This window comes from Poecilia reticulata, linkage group LG22, assembly GCF_000633615.1.
Source record: "Poecilia reticulata strain Guanapo linkage group LG22, Guppy_female_1.0+MT, whole genome shotgun sequence".
NCBI classification, from domain to species: domain Eukaryota; kingdom Metazoa; phylum Chordata; class Actinopteri; order Cyprinodontiformes; family Poeciliidae; genus Poecilia; species Poecilia reticulata.
Genome location: NC_024352.1, coordinates 20,515,178 through 20,531,525, shown reverse-complemented (window position 1 = coordinate 20,531,525; position 16,348 = coordinate 20,515,178). Strand labels below are relative to the sequence as shown.

Here is a 16,348-nt window from a genome sequence, read left to right as displayed (position 1 = left end):
AAGAGCCTCCACATCTGACGCATGGCAGGAGCAGGGAGAGCATCCCGGATGGATATGCACGAGGGATAATAGCAGACAATTAAAGAGGCGACTGCGTGGTTGAAAGCTGTCAAACGTGAACCCCACAGGGTTTGGAGTGAGAAGTTTAAGGGGAGGCGGGGAGTGTGAAAGAACCAAAAACACAGTATGTTTTCACACATGACATGCTGACTTTAAACTGGAAAACAACAAGAGCTCTGTGTAACACAACCACCCCCAAATACCATCAGAACAAAGGAAACCTGGACATCGTTATCAAGATGTGAAACACAACTAATCTCCTGGAAAAAGTTCAAGCAGATGGGTTAAATGCCACCCTCCCCCATCCTCCATCATAATACACATGAGCAGCTAAAGGTCTAATTATGGTCATTATGGCATACTCCTAGAAGTGGCAGGTCACATCCATTATTTCATCAAACTGCTCTGCTTTTGGTAACACTGCAGATCTTATGGCTCAGTCATAATTTCCACCCATCTGAGTTCCACAATAGTATCACACAAGACAAGGAGCTGTTTATGTAGCCAACCAAGGCAGGCGAAGGTGATTCAAAGAGCTCAAGTCGAACGGAAACAGGATTGAAAAATCGTATCCTTGTCTTCCAGAACTAAGAGCAAAGAAACAACAATTTATGTAACCAAACCAATCAGTCTCAGAGGATTTAGGAAAAGTACAACATTCCTTGACTACAAAAGTGTCCTGATGTGGAAAAACCTTTCGCATGAATTAACCTGAATAAATAAAGCAGAAGTCAGAATAATGTAGACATGATGAATGTAGTTTGAACACATTTTTTTTTCTCTAGACAATATAACATTTAGGACTTACTTCAATACCTTTGTTAAATCAACTCTTATTGCTCTGTGATAAAAAATATATATATACAATTATTATTAAAAGGCCTGTATTTGCAAGGGTTCAGTGTTCATGCTCCTCACCAGAGTTTTGGCCAGGTGGTTCATGCCTCTCTCTGTGATCTGGTTGTTCTTCAGGATTAAGACTTTTAGACCTTTTGTCTGTCTGGACAGACCGTCACACAGCTCTTCCAATCCTGAAAACCAACCAGTTTGTTAACGTTGTTTTGGTCAAGTTTGACTTTAAAGCGGTCTGTAATTGATGTTATCAGCATAGAGATGTGAAGGTTCCACCCCATCCAAGCTATCAGTTTTAGCACTTACTGAAAGTGCTAAAAGTCATGAACCAGCCTTCAGTTTCCCATCTTTTCTCCCTGTGACCCTCTGACCTTAGGAGTTTCCTGTATGTGTTCATCAGTATCTCTCCAGACTCGTCTTTTGAACTTTAGCGCTAAACCTTTCACAAACCCACTTGTGAGCTTTAATCTGTCACCATCTCTGTAACTTACCTGTATCTGCTAAAACATTGTCACTGAGCTCCAACGTCTGCAAAGTGTTGTTGTATATCAGCAGATCTCCCAGCTGCATGGCGTCCTGGTAGCCGTTCAGCTGGTTGCTGGAAAGATGGAGCTCCAGTAAAGCTCTGTTTGTCTTCAAGGCGCGAACTACAGGCAATAAGAGGAGAAAGGGATTTAAAAATGATAAGAAACACAAGCAGATGACAGTGAGATGCACAACTTGATCCAAAGCTGATGACTGTAGGTGGCAGCTGAAACACTGGGACTTCTCCAAATGAGGCAGAGACAACCATCCCGAGTGAAGCAGGCGATCAAGCCTTAAATGTTCCTCGATATGAATTCATTTAACAGCAATCTTTTTCAGCAGGTATTTGGGTCCTGTCAATATTGCTGCACTGTCTGCTGAAAGGATTATATGAGACAGTTTGATGGGTCAGAAAGGACCAGAACCAACAGGTTGTCTCCTCACCTTGGAGATCACTGAGATGTGGTTTCAATTTATATGTATTAAATCTGATCTACTGTGTCCTGAACGGCAAACACAAGGCCTCTGCAGTGGGACTTAGCGAACGTGATCATGAAAATGATTTCACAGCAGGAGTCCTAGCCTCCAGCAGTTCTTACGATGAAGAAGCGGTTGGTCTTTCGTCTCGCAATAAAAAAAAGGTGAAAGCAGACACGTTACTTCTCAGAAGAGGTAATAGAACACCTGTCAGATTTCTGCATTGCCTCTTAACCACTTCGTTTCATGACTTTATCACTGTCTAGAGATGTATTCGAAATCCAACTGTGTTTGGGGTATTTTCGCGTCCTTTGTGTTGTCTGTGCTGTGCTGTCATTCACTTGTGTCCATGTGTTTGGACCCTCGCTGTCCTTCCACCCAGATCAATGCCGCAGATTTAATCAAACCCACAGGCCTGCATGTGGAATGCCAACATTGTCATCAGGCCCAGCGGGGAGCAAATGGTGAAATCGGTGGGATTGATCCGGGCCGACTCCACCGCAAGCACCCAATCCGCTCTGATCGAAGGCAGTGATCCTCAGCTGGGACCCCCGCTGGGGAGGAAGGTGGAGGGATTGGCCAGGGGGCTCGGTAAAGGCATGAACGCTGGGGGGAGAGTGCGGGTTGTGAGTGGGAGGAGGAGGGCGGTTTGGTAGAGTTGAAAATATCAAAGAGATTCAGGAAGAGCCTGAAAACGAGGAGGGAAGAGTGGGCAGCATACTGAGTCCATTTGGGTCTGTTCTGCTCCCAGCTGAGCGGAGGCGACAGGCTCTGAGCATGACTTTGATTTTCATGTCCACATGAGAAGTCATAAACACAAACTGAATTCTTTCATTTGATGATCTGATCATGAAAAAAATATTCAAATTAAAATTTAGAAAAACAAACTATGCATGAATGTTTTTTTTGACGGATGTATTCCATGTGTGAAAACTAAGCACAATAAATCAGACGGATTTATTTTCAGTTTAATATCATAGGCAAAAATCAAAGAAGGACATTTTTATGTAAATTCAGCAAAATTCGACCTTGAATATTTTCTGTGTGAAATAAATAAATGGACTAAAGTGCTAATTCTTTCTGACAGTTGCAACATAACCTTTTCTGATTTCTTCCTTCAGATCATGCATACATTATTGAAAAACATCTAGAAGCTAAAATTAACAGTTTACTTGCACAGGACATCTTCAACAAACCCAAATATTGTTTTAGGTGGATAACTTTCAAAAACAGACACAAACCATGTCGTTGCATCCATGTGTTAGGGTTTACTCTTCACACATTCAGGACAAACGGCAGGCTGCCACTGTGCAATATGTCTGATTTACATCTGATCTATGCCTGTGTCTGCCTCGAATTAAGATGTGTTTAGGTGTGTGTTTGTGCATGGATCCTTGCAAAACACTAAACTCTCTCTGTGTTGTGCTTGCTTGTAACAAATGTATTCATGCGGGTGTCTGTGTCCTGGCTGCCACAGCCTTTAGAGACATGTGCGGTGGTGCGTAAAGTGGCAGGTAAGAGATTAGGCCTCTAATCCTGGTCCAGACCTGCAGAGACGGTCACAGGTCAAAATCTGGTCCTGCTGACCAGAGAACACAAACACTCACAACATAAACACACGAGAAGCTCTTGAAATGGATTGTTCGGAGGGTAAAAAAATGTTTCAGCACATAGATAGCAACATTTTGTCTGAGCTAATGCAAAAGCAGAATCAGCACAACAGGAATTTCAACCCAACATCAGAGCGTGCGGTCTTAATGATTTTGGCTTGTTTAGAGAAACAACACCTGACCCCTTGCACTTACTGAGTCGACCATGAAGTTCTCTTCACATCAAAGTATTCCAGAGCAAAATGTGACGCCATCAATCTGTCAGATAAACCTTGGCATTGCTGAAAAGAAGACCGTTCCTTACCTAGTGTGAACAGCGACGAGCCGCTGAGCTGGGCGTTGTTCAGGTGGAGCGCTCGGAGTCGGCTGGTCAGCAGAGCTTTAGATAAAGACTGGACCGGATAGTCAACCAGGCGCACGTTACAAGCATCCAGTCTAGATAGACGAACACTCTGAAACCAGGAGATGAAACAGAAACAGGATGGAAAATGGAACAGAATTGTGTCAGGGAATAATGTGAATTACGTTAATTTAATCCATTAGTTCAAACATGTTATGAAAAAAAATGTGTTCTGATTTGTGTCCATTTTTACACTTCATCTTTTGAGTAAAATGTGTGTTTCTGTATACAGTTAAGATTAAACATTGATCAATATTGAAGCAATCCAAGTCAAATAAAAGAGCAAGGAATTTTCGTTGTTTCATAAATCGCTTCTGCTTGACCAATTTTAATTATAGACGTAAGATATGTCTTGCACGACGTTGCTACATGTAACAAGCAGTCTTTTCAGTTAATGAAAAGATAAACTAATGTCTATGTCTAGACTATGTGTAGCTAAACATAAAGTTAGCTAGACATATTTTCTATGTGAATTGGTGACTGAAAATTGACTGTTAACAACTACATCCAGCATGCAATCCAGTAGCAACTCCAACATGTGAAGGTTCCCTTTCCAAGTTCCCAGAAGAGTTCTCCTTTCAGATTTGCAAGATGGTTCACTTGGAGAATAGGTTAAATCCATCTCCTGGTTAGTTTATCATCCAACGTTTGTCTTCCAAGTTAAAACGTCCCAGTGGGAAACCAAGACATTCTATGTCTGTCTCCAGTGACACTAAAAGAGCTGCTCTGAGAAACCCAATGGGTACTTAGGACATAAGGGATAGCTAAGCAGAAAAGCGACTGGAGTTACTCTGTGCTTAAGTCAGAGATAAGTAGATGTAATAAAGCTATTAACTTGTACTTTGCTGTCAATGCTGGTCCACTGTTTTCAGTGTACATCAAAATAAAGAAGTTTGCCTTCCTGCTTCCTTATTGACGCAGACTGAACTGCACAGAGCTGAGATCTGGCTGGTTGTAACCTGTAATCAGTTGCATCCACTGATACAACCTGTGACGCTGCTTTTTTAATCCTCAGCGAGTTTGTGGCTGCAAAGCGGAGAGGACTTCTCACCGTGTTTGTCCGACCCTGCATCTTCTCTCCACTTAATGCGCCACAAACTCACTTTTTCCGGATCAACATTATCCCTGTGAGAAAGGCCTACATGAAAAGATTACTGTTCCACTGCGTCAGCCAACCTGCTTTATCAAATGAGCGAGGGCCCTCCAAGATGATGTTCCCATACTGCCGTTGTCAGAAATGTCAAGATATGTTGTGGATTCATAGTACAAAATCATATCCAGCAAGGACGATGCTCCCTGGAACAGAAAAACAGAGTGAAGGGGTAAAATGAAGAAAGCAGGGCCTGAAATTTGACAGGAATGTTATGAAGTTTCTTTGGGAAGGAAAAAAAAAAAAGAAACAGTTTCTAATCTGATACAAGGAAAGGCCTGAATATGAAACTGTATTGGAACTGGAAGACGAAGACGGGGGAAAATAAGTTTTGCTCATAAAACTCACATTTTCCTCCAGTTGCGCTGCCTGCAGATTGATGAAATCAAAGTGCAGCGATTTCAGGACGACTTCCAGAGCTTCACAGGAGCGGTGGTCTAATCGCTCACCTTGATGGAGGCAAGCAATCAAAGACAAGATAATTGGGAGGCTGTTTGCTAACAGGCAAAATTGCACCGCTCTGAACATGCTTTATCCTTTTTGTGAAATGAGTATTTCAGCATAAAAAGAAAAAAGAAAAAAAAATCAGGACAAAACAACTTCCTTTATAGTCGGAGTTTACCTGTGTGTTTATGTTTTTCTTTTAATAAAGTTCTGAAACTTAATCAGAAACACAGAGGGAAAATAATGATGATAGCTCCGGTTTTTCATGATTGGACTTCCAAGATGTGAATGCTCGAGTGTGCATTGATTACTGTCTGCCTGCCTGCAGACTGCAGTAATCAATAAAAGTACCTGTACACAACAGCTTAACTTCTTGCAAGAGATACATATTTTCATGTTTCTTTACCACAGGAAAAAAAGATCAAAATGAAAAATGAAAAAGTACATGAAAGCCAAGAGATCATGTTTGAACCGATACTGCAACTACAACAAGCACTTCCAGTTTATTCTTCCTTACATATAATTTTGTATTACTGTACATGTCTGGGGGCTGCACAGTGGCACAGTTGGTAGAGCTGTTGACTTGCAGCAAGAAGGTTCTGGGTTCGATTCCCGGCTCCGATCTTTCTGCATGGAGTTTGCATGTTCTCCCTGTGCATGCGTGGGTTCTCTCTGGTTTCCTCCCTCAGTCCAAAAACATGACTGTCAGGTTAATTGGCTTCTCCAAATTGCCCCTAGTTGTGAGTGTGTGTGCATGGTTGTCTGTCCTTTGTGTCTCTGTGTTGCCCTGCGACAGACTGGCGACCTGTCCAGGGTGACCCCGCCTCTCGCCCGGAACGTTAGCTGGAGATAGGCACCAGCAACCCTCCCGAACCCACTGAGGGACAAGGGTGTAAAGAAAATGAATGGATGGATGTACATGTCTGTTAAAGTCTTCACATAGATACATAGTAAAACAGAGAGTCCAAACATCCCAACATGTTGTACTGAACATAAAGAAAAAGAAAGTCCTCAAACCTATGGAAAAAAATACAAAAGAAGCAGATAGTTTAGAAGTTCCTCCTGGATTTCTAGCCTCGTTGAATCCAAGAGGCTCCTGGGATGAAATCCTGATTTGGGCATTTCTATGTGGAGCCTGCATGCTTTCCCATATGCTTCCTGTCCACCAGATGTTTGCATGTTTTTCAAGTGCTCCAGTTTCAAGTACAAGAATATTTTTTCTTTAAAAGTTGGTTGCATTGTTACAAACTCGCAAGATTTTATTTTTATTCACTGTAGAGTGGAGGTTATTTTTGAGGTTGGGATAATCATTTGTTTTGAGATGGTTGCACATCTTGGTGTTCTGATGGGATTGTGGAGTATCAGAGTCCTGTACAACTGATGATCATTTCATTCAGAATGAGTGAGTGAGCCACTCATAACCTTCACAGAAAAAAATTAACTGAGTGATTATTTTGTCATTTTAATGTGAATATTTGGTTGTTAACTTTGTAATCTGATTATTGTTATTACTGAGTCTTTATCTAAAGTTGTCCAAATCAAACTGTTAACATTTGTTTTAACACCTGTGTGACAATAGTGATGCCCATAGTGACTTCACTTACACCTTCACTCTACTGTTGTTTGTAGTTTCAATGTAGTTTTATTAGGAAAGACCTGTGTTGTGAAAACATCATAAAAAACATGGAAACACAGCTGCTGTGTGAGGGACACACCCTGGACAGGTCACCAGTCCATCGCAGTCTTTATGCATCAAAGTTAATAAAATGATATAATTCAAAAGTATATAATTGTTTTAGGGTTCAAAGAGTATGACTAAGTTTTGACAAACTCCGAGAAAAATACTTAGTGGAATCAAAGCTGTAGGTTGCTGTGGATGAAGGTATTATCATAAAACCAAAACTCAACCTGAATGTTGAGTCTTAGAACTGGGTTACAAATAGGGAGTGGAGTTTGCACAAAGCTTATGTGGTGTTTATTATTGTGATGAGACTATATCTGCCCCTGCGTAATCTGACTGGCTTTCAAGATTGTCCAAGAGGGTCTTATGCTGAGGCTAATGGCCCCTTTTCATTAGCGCCTTGTGGTTTGACGGTTCAACTCTTCTCTAGACAGTTCAGGCACTTTTCTCTTACGACTGAGTAACAGCTCAAGTGGGTGTCATCGTTATATGGCGGGCAGACAAAGAGTCCAAAAAGATTTGTACGGAACACAAAAATGGAGACATGGAAGCTTAGTCTTTGTCTTTTCGTCTGACTGAAAAAGGAAGAGAATCAGAAAAGATTGCAGGTGGAGAAGTGGAGGAGAGTGCCAAGAGTCCCTCTTCTCAGACCTCTGACGTCACGTTTTCAACCAGACTCGGGACGCTTGGAGCACCAGGGTGGTAGGCTCTAAACACGGAGCTGGAACCATAGAGATGTTTATCGTCAAGAGGGGCCATGAGTCCCAATAATGGGGGTAGCATTATTCTAGGTTGGCACCATCTTTTAGTGAGTTGGTCTATCCTTATATCAAATGGCAGAACCAGTCAAGGTTCTGAATCAGGCCTGGTCGTAGGAAGATGCTACACAGGTTGTGGTGAGGATGCAGGAGAGAGACTCCGGTTAAAGCCTGGAGCAACATTTTGATGGATCATGCACCCCACAGTATGGCACAGTCTTCAGAAAAATCTTGATTGCAAAACACAGTTGGACCAATCCTTAATGAAACAACCAATAAAACAAGCTAAAAAAACAGAACTATGAGGGGGTCAACAAGATCTTTAAAAAGAAAAAGCCCAAACAAGAAAATGATGAACAATAAAACAGAGATAAACCAGGTTTAAATGAAAAAAAACAACCCCAAAACAGACTGTAAACATCCAACCCAAGAAAAAACATAAAAAAAACCAGACACAGAAATCACAAACCGTGACAAAAAAGGAGAATAATTAGAGCCCATGGAGTGCAGCAGAGGCACCATTCTGTTCTTGCCTCCACGAGGAGCTTTACTGGTAAATTTCCAGTCATAATCCGACAACAAGCCATAAAAGTAAAGCAATCGTGTAGTTGTAACTGCATATGAGGCTTTGGTAATGGAGAACAAACTCCTTTCTTTCATATTTTTACTTATTCACGTATTTCTTTCTTTTTTTTTTTACATTTCCATTTTTGTTCAAACATGTGAAACATTTTTAAAAGCAGTGAGTCTGTTGTGAATGTGACATAAAGTCATATTTAATGAAGACAGAGTGAGGCGCTCATCTTACCTTTGAGATCCAGACATTCAACGCTGCCTCCTCCACACACACCCTGCTGAGAGAGACGGGGAGAGGTGTGAGGAAGAGCTGCGAACACACACACACACACACACGCACACACACACACACAGAGAAATGCTCCGTGCTCTCTTTCTGCACGGCCTTTTCCATCCACCGTGGCGGTTTGATCAGGGAGGCGCATTGGACGCCGGAGCATGAATTATGAATTTCACACAGTTTACTGCCGCCGTCGATGCTGGTGACACGGCGTCCTAATTAACCAGTGTATAATAATTAGAAACAGCTGGTCATCAGTTGATGTGTTCATTTGCTGGAGCCAGTGTTCCACATACATCTAATTTGACTGCATCAATCACCGGAGGTGGCAGATTTGTGCGGTGGTGGAAAACACGCCGCTTTCTTTATTTTTTTTTTCTTTTACTGACAAGCAAAACAGGGTGACTGAGATCTTTAAAAAGCCTGTTTTACATAAACAAGAGCTTGTAAGATCATGTAGTATGTGTATGTTGCAACTGGATGTGGATTTTTATAGCTGTAAGCTTGCAAATGGACGCAGAGATTGTAGCTTTAAATAAGGATCGATTCTGTAAATGTAGCTCTAAGGTGATTTCAGAAGTCATCTTTAAAAAGTCTGAACGTCACTTTGTGGAAGCTCCAGTAAGGCTCCACCAGGGGTCCCCATTAGTGTGCAAATTGCACTAATTGTTTTTTTTTTTTTTTACTTACACACAGTTTTTGCAGAATATCTTTACAAATTTATGAATTAAAAGCTATCCTGTGTCTGTTTCTTTGACAGGTCGGATTAAAAACTGTGAAGTGGCCTTGTTACTCCCTTAAGCCCCAGATTTTTGACAGTTTCTCCCCTCTGGATACGTCGCTGGATTATTCGCAACGTGTTTTCTGTACATTCCCGATTACAAGTCCCTCTTCGTAAGGACGCAGCGAGAATAAAAGGACTTGGAGGACAAAAGGATGGCGGCAGCAATGTTCTCCTGTTGAAATTAGACTGATCAATAGGACATAAACTGTTCTGTCTGTGTGTGTGTAATTGGTTGACGTGCCTTAGTTTACCATGAAATGATCAAGATGCACACACACACACATGCACACACACACACCCACACGCACACACACACGCACACACACACACACACTCACAAGCGGACTGCATGCACGAGCCGCTTCCACTGTGACAGTTGGTGAAATTACCGATAAAAATATAACAAGCGGGATTTGTGAGGCAGGCTTGACAGTATTTACAATGTGCTTTTATTTAGAATGATTTTCTTCCATTTAAATTCTATAATAAAACATTTTAGGGGATCCCGCCCCTCCTCCATCGCTGCTGTGATTTTTGTCAAGGCAACAATGACTGATCAAAGTACGAGGAAAGCAGTTCTGGGGAGGGGAAACGTTTTCCGACTGTTCGTGGAAAAAAAATTTGTTTTTTTTTTAAGGAAAGCCTCGTTATCCTTTCATCGCATCCTTCACTATCATATCTACATTTTTTTAGGTTGTTTAGTTATTTGTATAGTTTTGTATGTATTATTTCATTGCAGGCTAATGTCACTGTGATTACCGTTTTAACAATAAATCTGGTTAATTTTAATAAAGGCAATTTGAATATAATACTTATCAATAATTAACAAATTAGGAGAAATGATCTAAAAGTAATAACAATATACCATATTTAAATTATTATTATTATTATTATTATTATTAAGAATATATATTTATTTTACCAAGCAAATTTCATTACAATATGCATTGTGAAGAAAAAGCAAAAAACAGGAAGTGATCTGATCTTTTGACTGATTATTGAACTTATTTATGTTTGTTTGTTTTGTGTAAAAATTGGAGGCTGGTGTAACATATGCAGCAGTCTCTCGCAGCAGATTGGAGGATTCATTCTCTCCCTCTGCTGTCGTCGTCTTTTGACTTTAAAAGGGCAAAGCGAGTTCGTCTTGTTTTTATGCCGTACAACAAAACTGCAGAGTTTAAACTGTTTTTGAGAAAAGACCACGACAACAGTCTGAAACAAAAAAAAAATCACACACGTTTTGACCTGATAAACTAATTATGTTGTATATAATTTAATACATTTTATTAAAAGAATAAAGGATTTAAATCTTTTTTTCATTTTTGCATTTGAAACTTCTTTTTCCTGCACAAAATCGATAACTCTGAAATACTGTTCATATAATAATAAATCAATCAATAAAATAATCAGATCAGGCTAAAATGTAAAACATATTTATGAAGGGTACACATATTTTAAAATATTAATTTTGAGGATTTTTTTTGTTCTAAAATACATATTCCTGTATTAAATTTTTTTTTCCCAGACATGAAAATATTTTGCAGTTCAACTTTTTAAATATTTACAAAAAATAGAAACTGTGTCCTTTTTTCCCCCTGCTTCATACAAAGACTAAAAAAATGTTAAAATGAACTTCCTGTGGTAGCAGCCTCCTGTAGGTGGCGCTCTAGGCCACTGCCTTTCCTTCGGACTGTTTCGAGCATATGTGAGATCTGCTGTATGGAGTCTGTTCGAAATAAGTTCCTTCTTAGGGAAGGACTCTCACTTATAACGACACATAAAACTTCTTTCTTTTTTTTACTGAAGAAACTCAACGGAGGTGAAAATCCTGATGCGGTAATAATATCCATCATATTTGTCTTATTTTGTTATATTATCACCTTGTTCAGTTGTGGGATTCCAGCATGAAGCTTCTTAAAAGAAATGTTGCCATTCTGACGCAATCCCTGCCCTGATTTTCTATTTCATTAGTTAATCCACCTTTTTATTTTTAGAAGTCACCATGTCCAGCTTGGGAAGAAGTTGTGTCAATCACAAATCCAACAGACAGTAAGAAGCTGAACTTCATCTCACACACAGTGAAACATCTTCCTTCCCACAACGAGCAGGCGGCGGCTGTTTCTCATCTTAATGAATTTCTGAACTTGTTCGTTCATTCCCTCTTTGCTGCCGGAAAAAAAAAAAAAAAAAAAAAAAAAAACAAGGCGTTGGCTGCCAAAGCAATTGATGTGTCAGGAGGGAGGAAGGACAAAATGGAGTGATAAAGGCGTTCACACACATTTCTCCACAAAGAGGAAAAAAAAAAAAGGAATCTGGATTCCAAACTCCGCTGCCACAGAAATCCTCTCTGGTGCCTCCACTCTGCCTCTCCGGACGGCTTTGTGCTAAAAAATGTCTGAGTTCACCAGTTTTCTCTTTTCTGCTTCTTTAATTAACTGACAGGCACCATAAATAACTGATATATATTTATATGTTTTGGTGTATGACAGCTCTTCGGGGTTAAAAATCAGGCCCACACTGTTCCTTTCAGCATCTTTTCTGCACTGAAGGATAAATAATTTAAAACAACACAACCTTTTATCTCGCGCTCTTTGAAGGTGGCAAATTAAAAATGTAAATTGGGACCTAATTAATATGCAAATGTATTCATTTGCTGTTAACAATTAGCAATTAAAGCTGCAGTGTCTAGAAAGAGCTCAGACAAAATTAGTAACTTCATTTATCATTAAAAAAAAAGAGAGAGATCTAAAAGCAAACATAAAATTGTAATTGACTTTCAGAGCGTTTCCTTCTGTCTCCAGCTTTGTTCGTCCACCGTGTTTTTCTCATGTGTGATGGTGTGCGTTTAGCGACTTAATTAAAGCCACTTTGTGTCAAAGATACCGTCCCCTTAAATGGCTGATGTCAGGAATAATGTACACATCCGAGGATGAGGCAAGCACTCGAAGTGGAGCTGTGTGTGTATGCTTGTTTGCGTGCGTGCGTGTGTGTGTGTGTGTGTGTGTGTGTGTGAGATGTTTGAGCTGAATTTCAGATTCACTTCTGCAGTTTTCACGCTCCCCGATGAAATCAGACTCAATGCTTCAGTGTACACCATGTTTAATGGAGAAAAGAGAACGCAGCGGGGATGATCGGCACATTTCTGGTTAGGAATGGAAATTATTCCAACATCAGGTTCGATCTGGATTGGACATGAAGAAGACTTGAGAACAAGCCTCCTCAGAAACTGTGACTCTGGAACATTCAGAGGGATGCAGGCTGGACGTTTTCAATCGCAAACGTGTTTCTTTGAGTTTGGAATGCGAAACAGGAATCTTTAAGCCACCAAATAATTACAATTTTAAGATATTGACAAGAAGAACTCGCTATGCTCATTTTTGTGACTACAAATGAAAACATTTTTAACAACACATTACGTTTAGAACAGCAAAATAAAAAGAGAAATGGTAACATCTTAGCTGCTCCATCCTAATCTGGTTTATTTAACCTTTAACAGGAACATAAATAAATAAAGCAAACACCTTTCTATAGCTTTTCTTCTTCTGCGCTACTTTAGTTCTTCTTCGATGTACGTCTGATAGCACCATTTCTTGTGAAAAAATAGTTAAGAACGGATGAAGGAAGATGAATTTTTGAGGCTAAAAAATATCCAGAAATATCTGATGTTAAATCTAGTCATCATAATGACCACAGCAAAAATTATATTTCCTGGCATTTGACTTATCACAAGACAGGGGACTTTCTGCATGGACACTGCATGTTCCCTCCAGGTACTCCAGGTTCCTCCCACTGTCCAAAAAGATGGCTGTGATTAACTGGTCTATCCAAATTGTCCTTTGACGAGATTTTGTGAGTGTATGGTTGCGTCTCTGTGTTGCCATGTTATGGACTGGCAGGTTATTCAGAGTGCACCCTGCCTCTGCTGCAATGACTGCTAGAGGTAGACACCAGCACTCCTGCAGCCCAGCATGGACAAGCGGGTAGAGAATGGATGGATGGCAGGCTATGCTACCTGCTGGAGTAACTGCATTAGACTACATTTGACAAAAATAGCAATCTGTGTTGAGCAGTTCATTCAAAATCTGGTTTGTGCAACAGGGAAACATCAAGCCCACTCACCCCTAAGGAATGGATTTGGACATCACTTAATCTGTAGAAAATTCACCAATCTGGGATGATTCTTTCTAACCGCACCCCCAAGGTATACACAAAGACTGCTGGGTTGTACCTTTGGTGGTGTGCAGCCTCTTATAAAGCTGATAAAATACTAACAGTGTTTCTTTCTAAAAGGAAAAGGAAATTCTGCAGAACGTGACGAGGTCAGAGAAAGAGCTCAGAGATGATACTTGAGGCCAGGAAGAGCCTATTCTGTTTGAAGTGCAGCAGGATCATGAGTGCCTTCACACTCAAATGAGGTTCCCCAAATTTGTCTTGATTTGAACAAACATGGGTTACGGAGAGTAAGGGGTGGTCTTAATTTGGTGTAATGACACAGGTATAAATATATTGGCAGGGCTCTTTCGGTGTGCATATCTCATGCTAATGCATTCAGAAACATCTTTCTCTTTTTGTACCATTCAATTCTTTCTGCATGCGACCATTTTTTATTTTTAGCGGCATCATGATGAGACTAAAAGATCCTTTTTTTATGTCTGAAAGAATTTACTCTGGAATAAAAATTGGACAGCTGACTATAAAATCCATCTCCATTCGGTGACTTTAAATCTGCAACCGGGTGATTAGCAGATCATTTCCATGAGCTGACAGATGTGTTTTTCTTAAAATGTGGTCATTGTGGTGCCGAAGCCTCTCCACTCACCGAGTCCAGGCCTGTAATATTATCCCACTTACAAAAGCTCTCATATTCCACTCAGTCAGGCGTGGAAATTCAATTCGCCCTAATAGTGCCCCACCAATAGTGCATCACACATGCCTTTTACTTTAACTGCAACTGTTCCCAATTCAATTAGGCGCAGAGCATGTAAAGTAGAGTCTTTTACACATAGACGAGGTTTTATCCTTTTTTCTCCCCCCAGTTCAGCACGCTGGTTCCCAGATGGCGTTTAGGGAAATTGTGTGACGCTGGAACGGCTGCGGAGGTTGTGTGTTTTAAATAAAGCACGGCTGTGAATGCGCGCGGCCTGCGGTGAAGCTCATCCCGACCTGAACTCCCTGCTTCTCCTTCAGCCATGATTGTCGTTTCAAATGTGCCACTAAGTGCCCCGTTATCGCCGCCTCGGCCTGTAATGAGAGGAGCGACATATGTCCGGTCCTCCTGCTGCTTCCTGATAACACGGATACCGGGAACTCTCCTCCACCTCCTCCTCCTCCCTCCACCTCTCCGGGCTTTTATTTTGCTGCTAACAACCAGCCAGGAAAATAGTGCAGCACTTACTTAGTGACATTTACCTCGACTATTCCACACGAGGGAGGGGTGCCGCAATAACAATCAGCATGCATTTAATTTAAAAGGAAAAAACTCCAGCCTTTGGAATCACACAGGCAGAAGGGGGTTGAGGGGGGAGGGGGGCAGTGTGAGGGGAGATGCTTTCTGTGTGTGTTTGTGTGTGAGAAGACTTCCGCAGTGCAACATTAATGCTAATCAACAGAGCTGAGAAAGCAGCGGTGGTCTGTAAAAACAGATTTTCTCTTGTCTTTTCATTTCTGGAGGGATTCTCGTTCTTCTCCCTCCCCCAATCCTCCCATCCTTCATCCTCAGAGGGATTTATCCCAGGAAAATACAATTTCAGGGAATTGAATTTGACCCTGATTTAAAGGCAGGCATCTACTCATAAATATAGTGTGGTCTTTTTTTTTTTTTTTTGAAACCGTTGGCAGTGGGATAAATAATGAAAGTTAAGTTGTGGTAATTGATTCCTCCTCAGTCCACTCAACTGAATAATCTGCAAGGGAAACAAGCACTAAGCTGTTCATTAGAAGATTTACCAACATGCAACTAATTCTAAGCTTATTCTCCAAACATCATGGAAAGAATACAAACTCACACTTAAAGCTTCCTAATCTGGAATCCGTTTGTAACTGCGGGTTGGAAGATACTTCTCAGGAAACATGTTGAAATTAAAACTGTGAGTCAGCCTGTCGCTTTGACTCGGCTTAATGGGAAACAGCTGATTGTTTTGTTTTTATTGTTTATAATTCACTGAATTACTAAACAGAGCGCGGTTTAATAAAACTTTTCAGTGTATTGCATTTGCTGAAGTGAATTGGGAGAATTTTTCTGCAGCGATAATCTTTGTCGTTCATTTCTGGGGGTAAAATTGCATCTTTCACCAGCTTGATCTAAATAATGTTTAATATCCATTGATTCCCTGAACCAATCTGAAAACATTTCTGAATATGCCCGAATAACAGGAGTAAAACATTAGACTTCATGTTCAAAAGATGGACCAGAGGGTTGTCTGGCATTTAACTTGTATCAGATCTCCCAGGGTCCTGACAATTCTCATCCAAAAGTAATGAATCCCTGGACATCGCCATGCAACATGCACAAAGCAGCCCCAGAGGCAGAGCGAGCGTCAAGTGTCCGGTGCCAGAACAACAAGATGCCCAATTATTGGTGGAAGAAGAGCTCTGTGAGCAAATTTTAAGAGTAGATATTGTAGATTTGGATTGTTTTGGCACAAACAGAACTAAAAACACAAACAGTCTTCAAATCCCCCATCTGTTCCATATTGAAAAACGCCTTGTTCCAATCTTCCATTCCAGATAGGTGACTACCGTTGGGAAATTA

General features: G+C 40.7%; 1 protein-coding gene across 5 annotated transcripts in view; it reads right to left on the bottom strand.

Annotated features, from left to right (window-relative positions):
• The window catches only part of LOC103458972 (protein phosphatase 1 regulatory subunit 37), a 40,448-nt gene that overhangs the window by 19,040 nt on the left and 5,060 nt on the right, over window positions 1–16,348 (bottom strand). For 4 of the 5 annotated variants that reach the window (XM_008400134.2, XM_008400131.2, XM_008400135.2 and 1 more), the window contains 6 exons: window positions 8,766–8,811; window positions 5,423–5,523; window positions 5,101–5,220; window positions 3,829–3,976; window positions 1,404–1,559; window positions 979–1,091 (listed from right to left, as the gene is read on the bottom strand). In XM_008400134.2, coding sequence (XP_008398356.1) covers window positions 979–1,091; window positions 1,404–1,559; window positions 3,829–3,976; window positions 5,101–5,220; window positions 5,423–5,523; window positions 8,766–8,811 — 684 coding nt within the window. The remainder of the gene's footprint in view (window positions 1–978; window positions 1,092–1,403; window positions 1,560–3,828; window positions 3,977–5,100; window positions 5,221–5,422; window positions 5,524–8,765; window positions 8,812–16,348) is intronic. The other variant, XM_008400132.2, reaches the window with a different exon arrangement.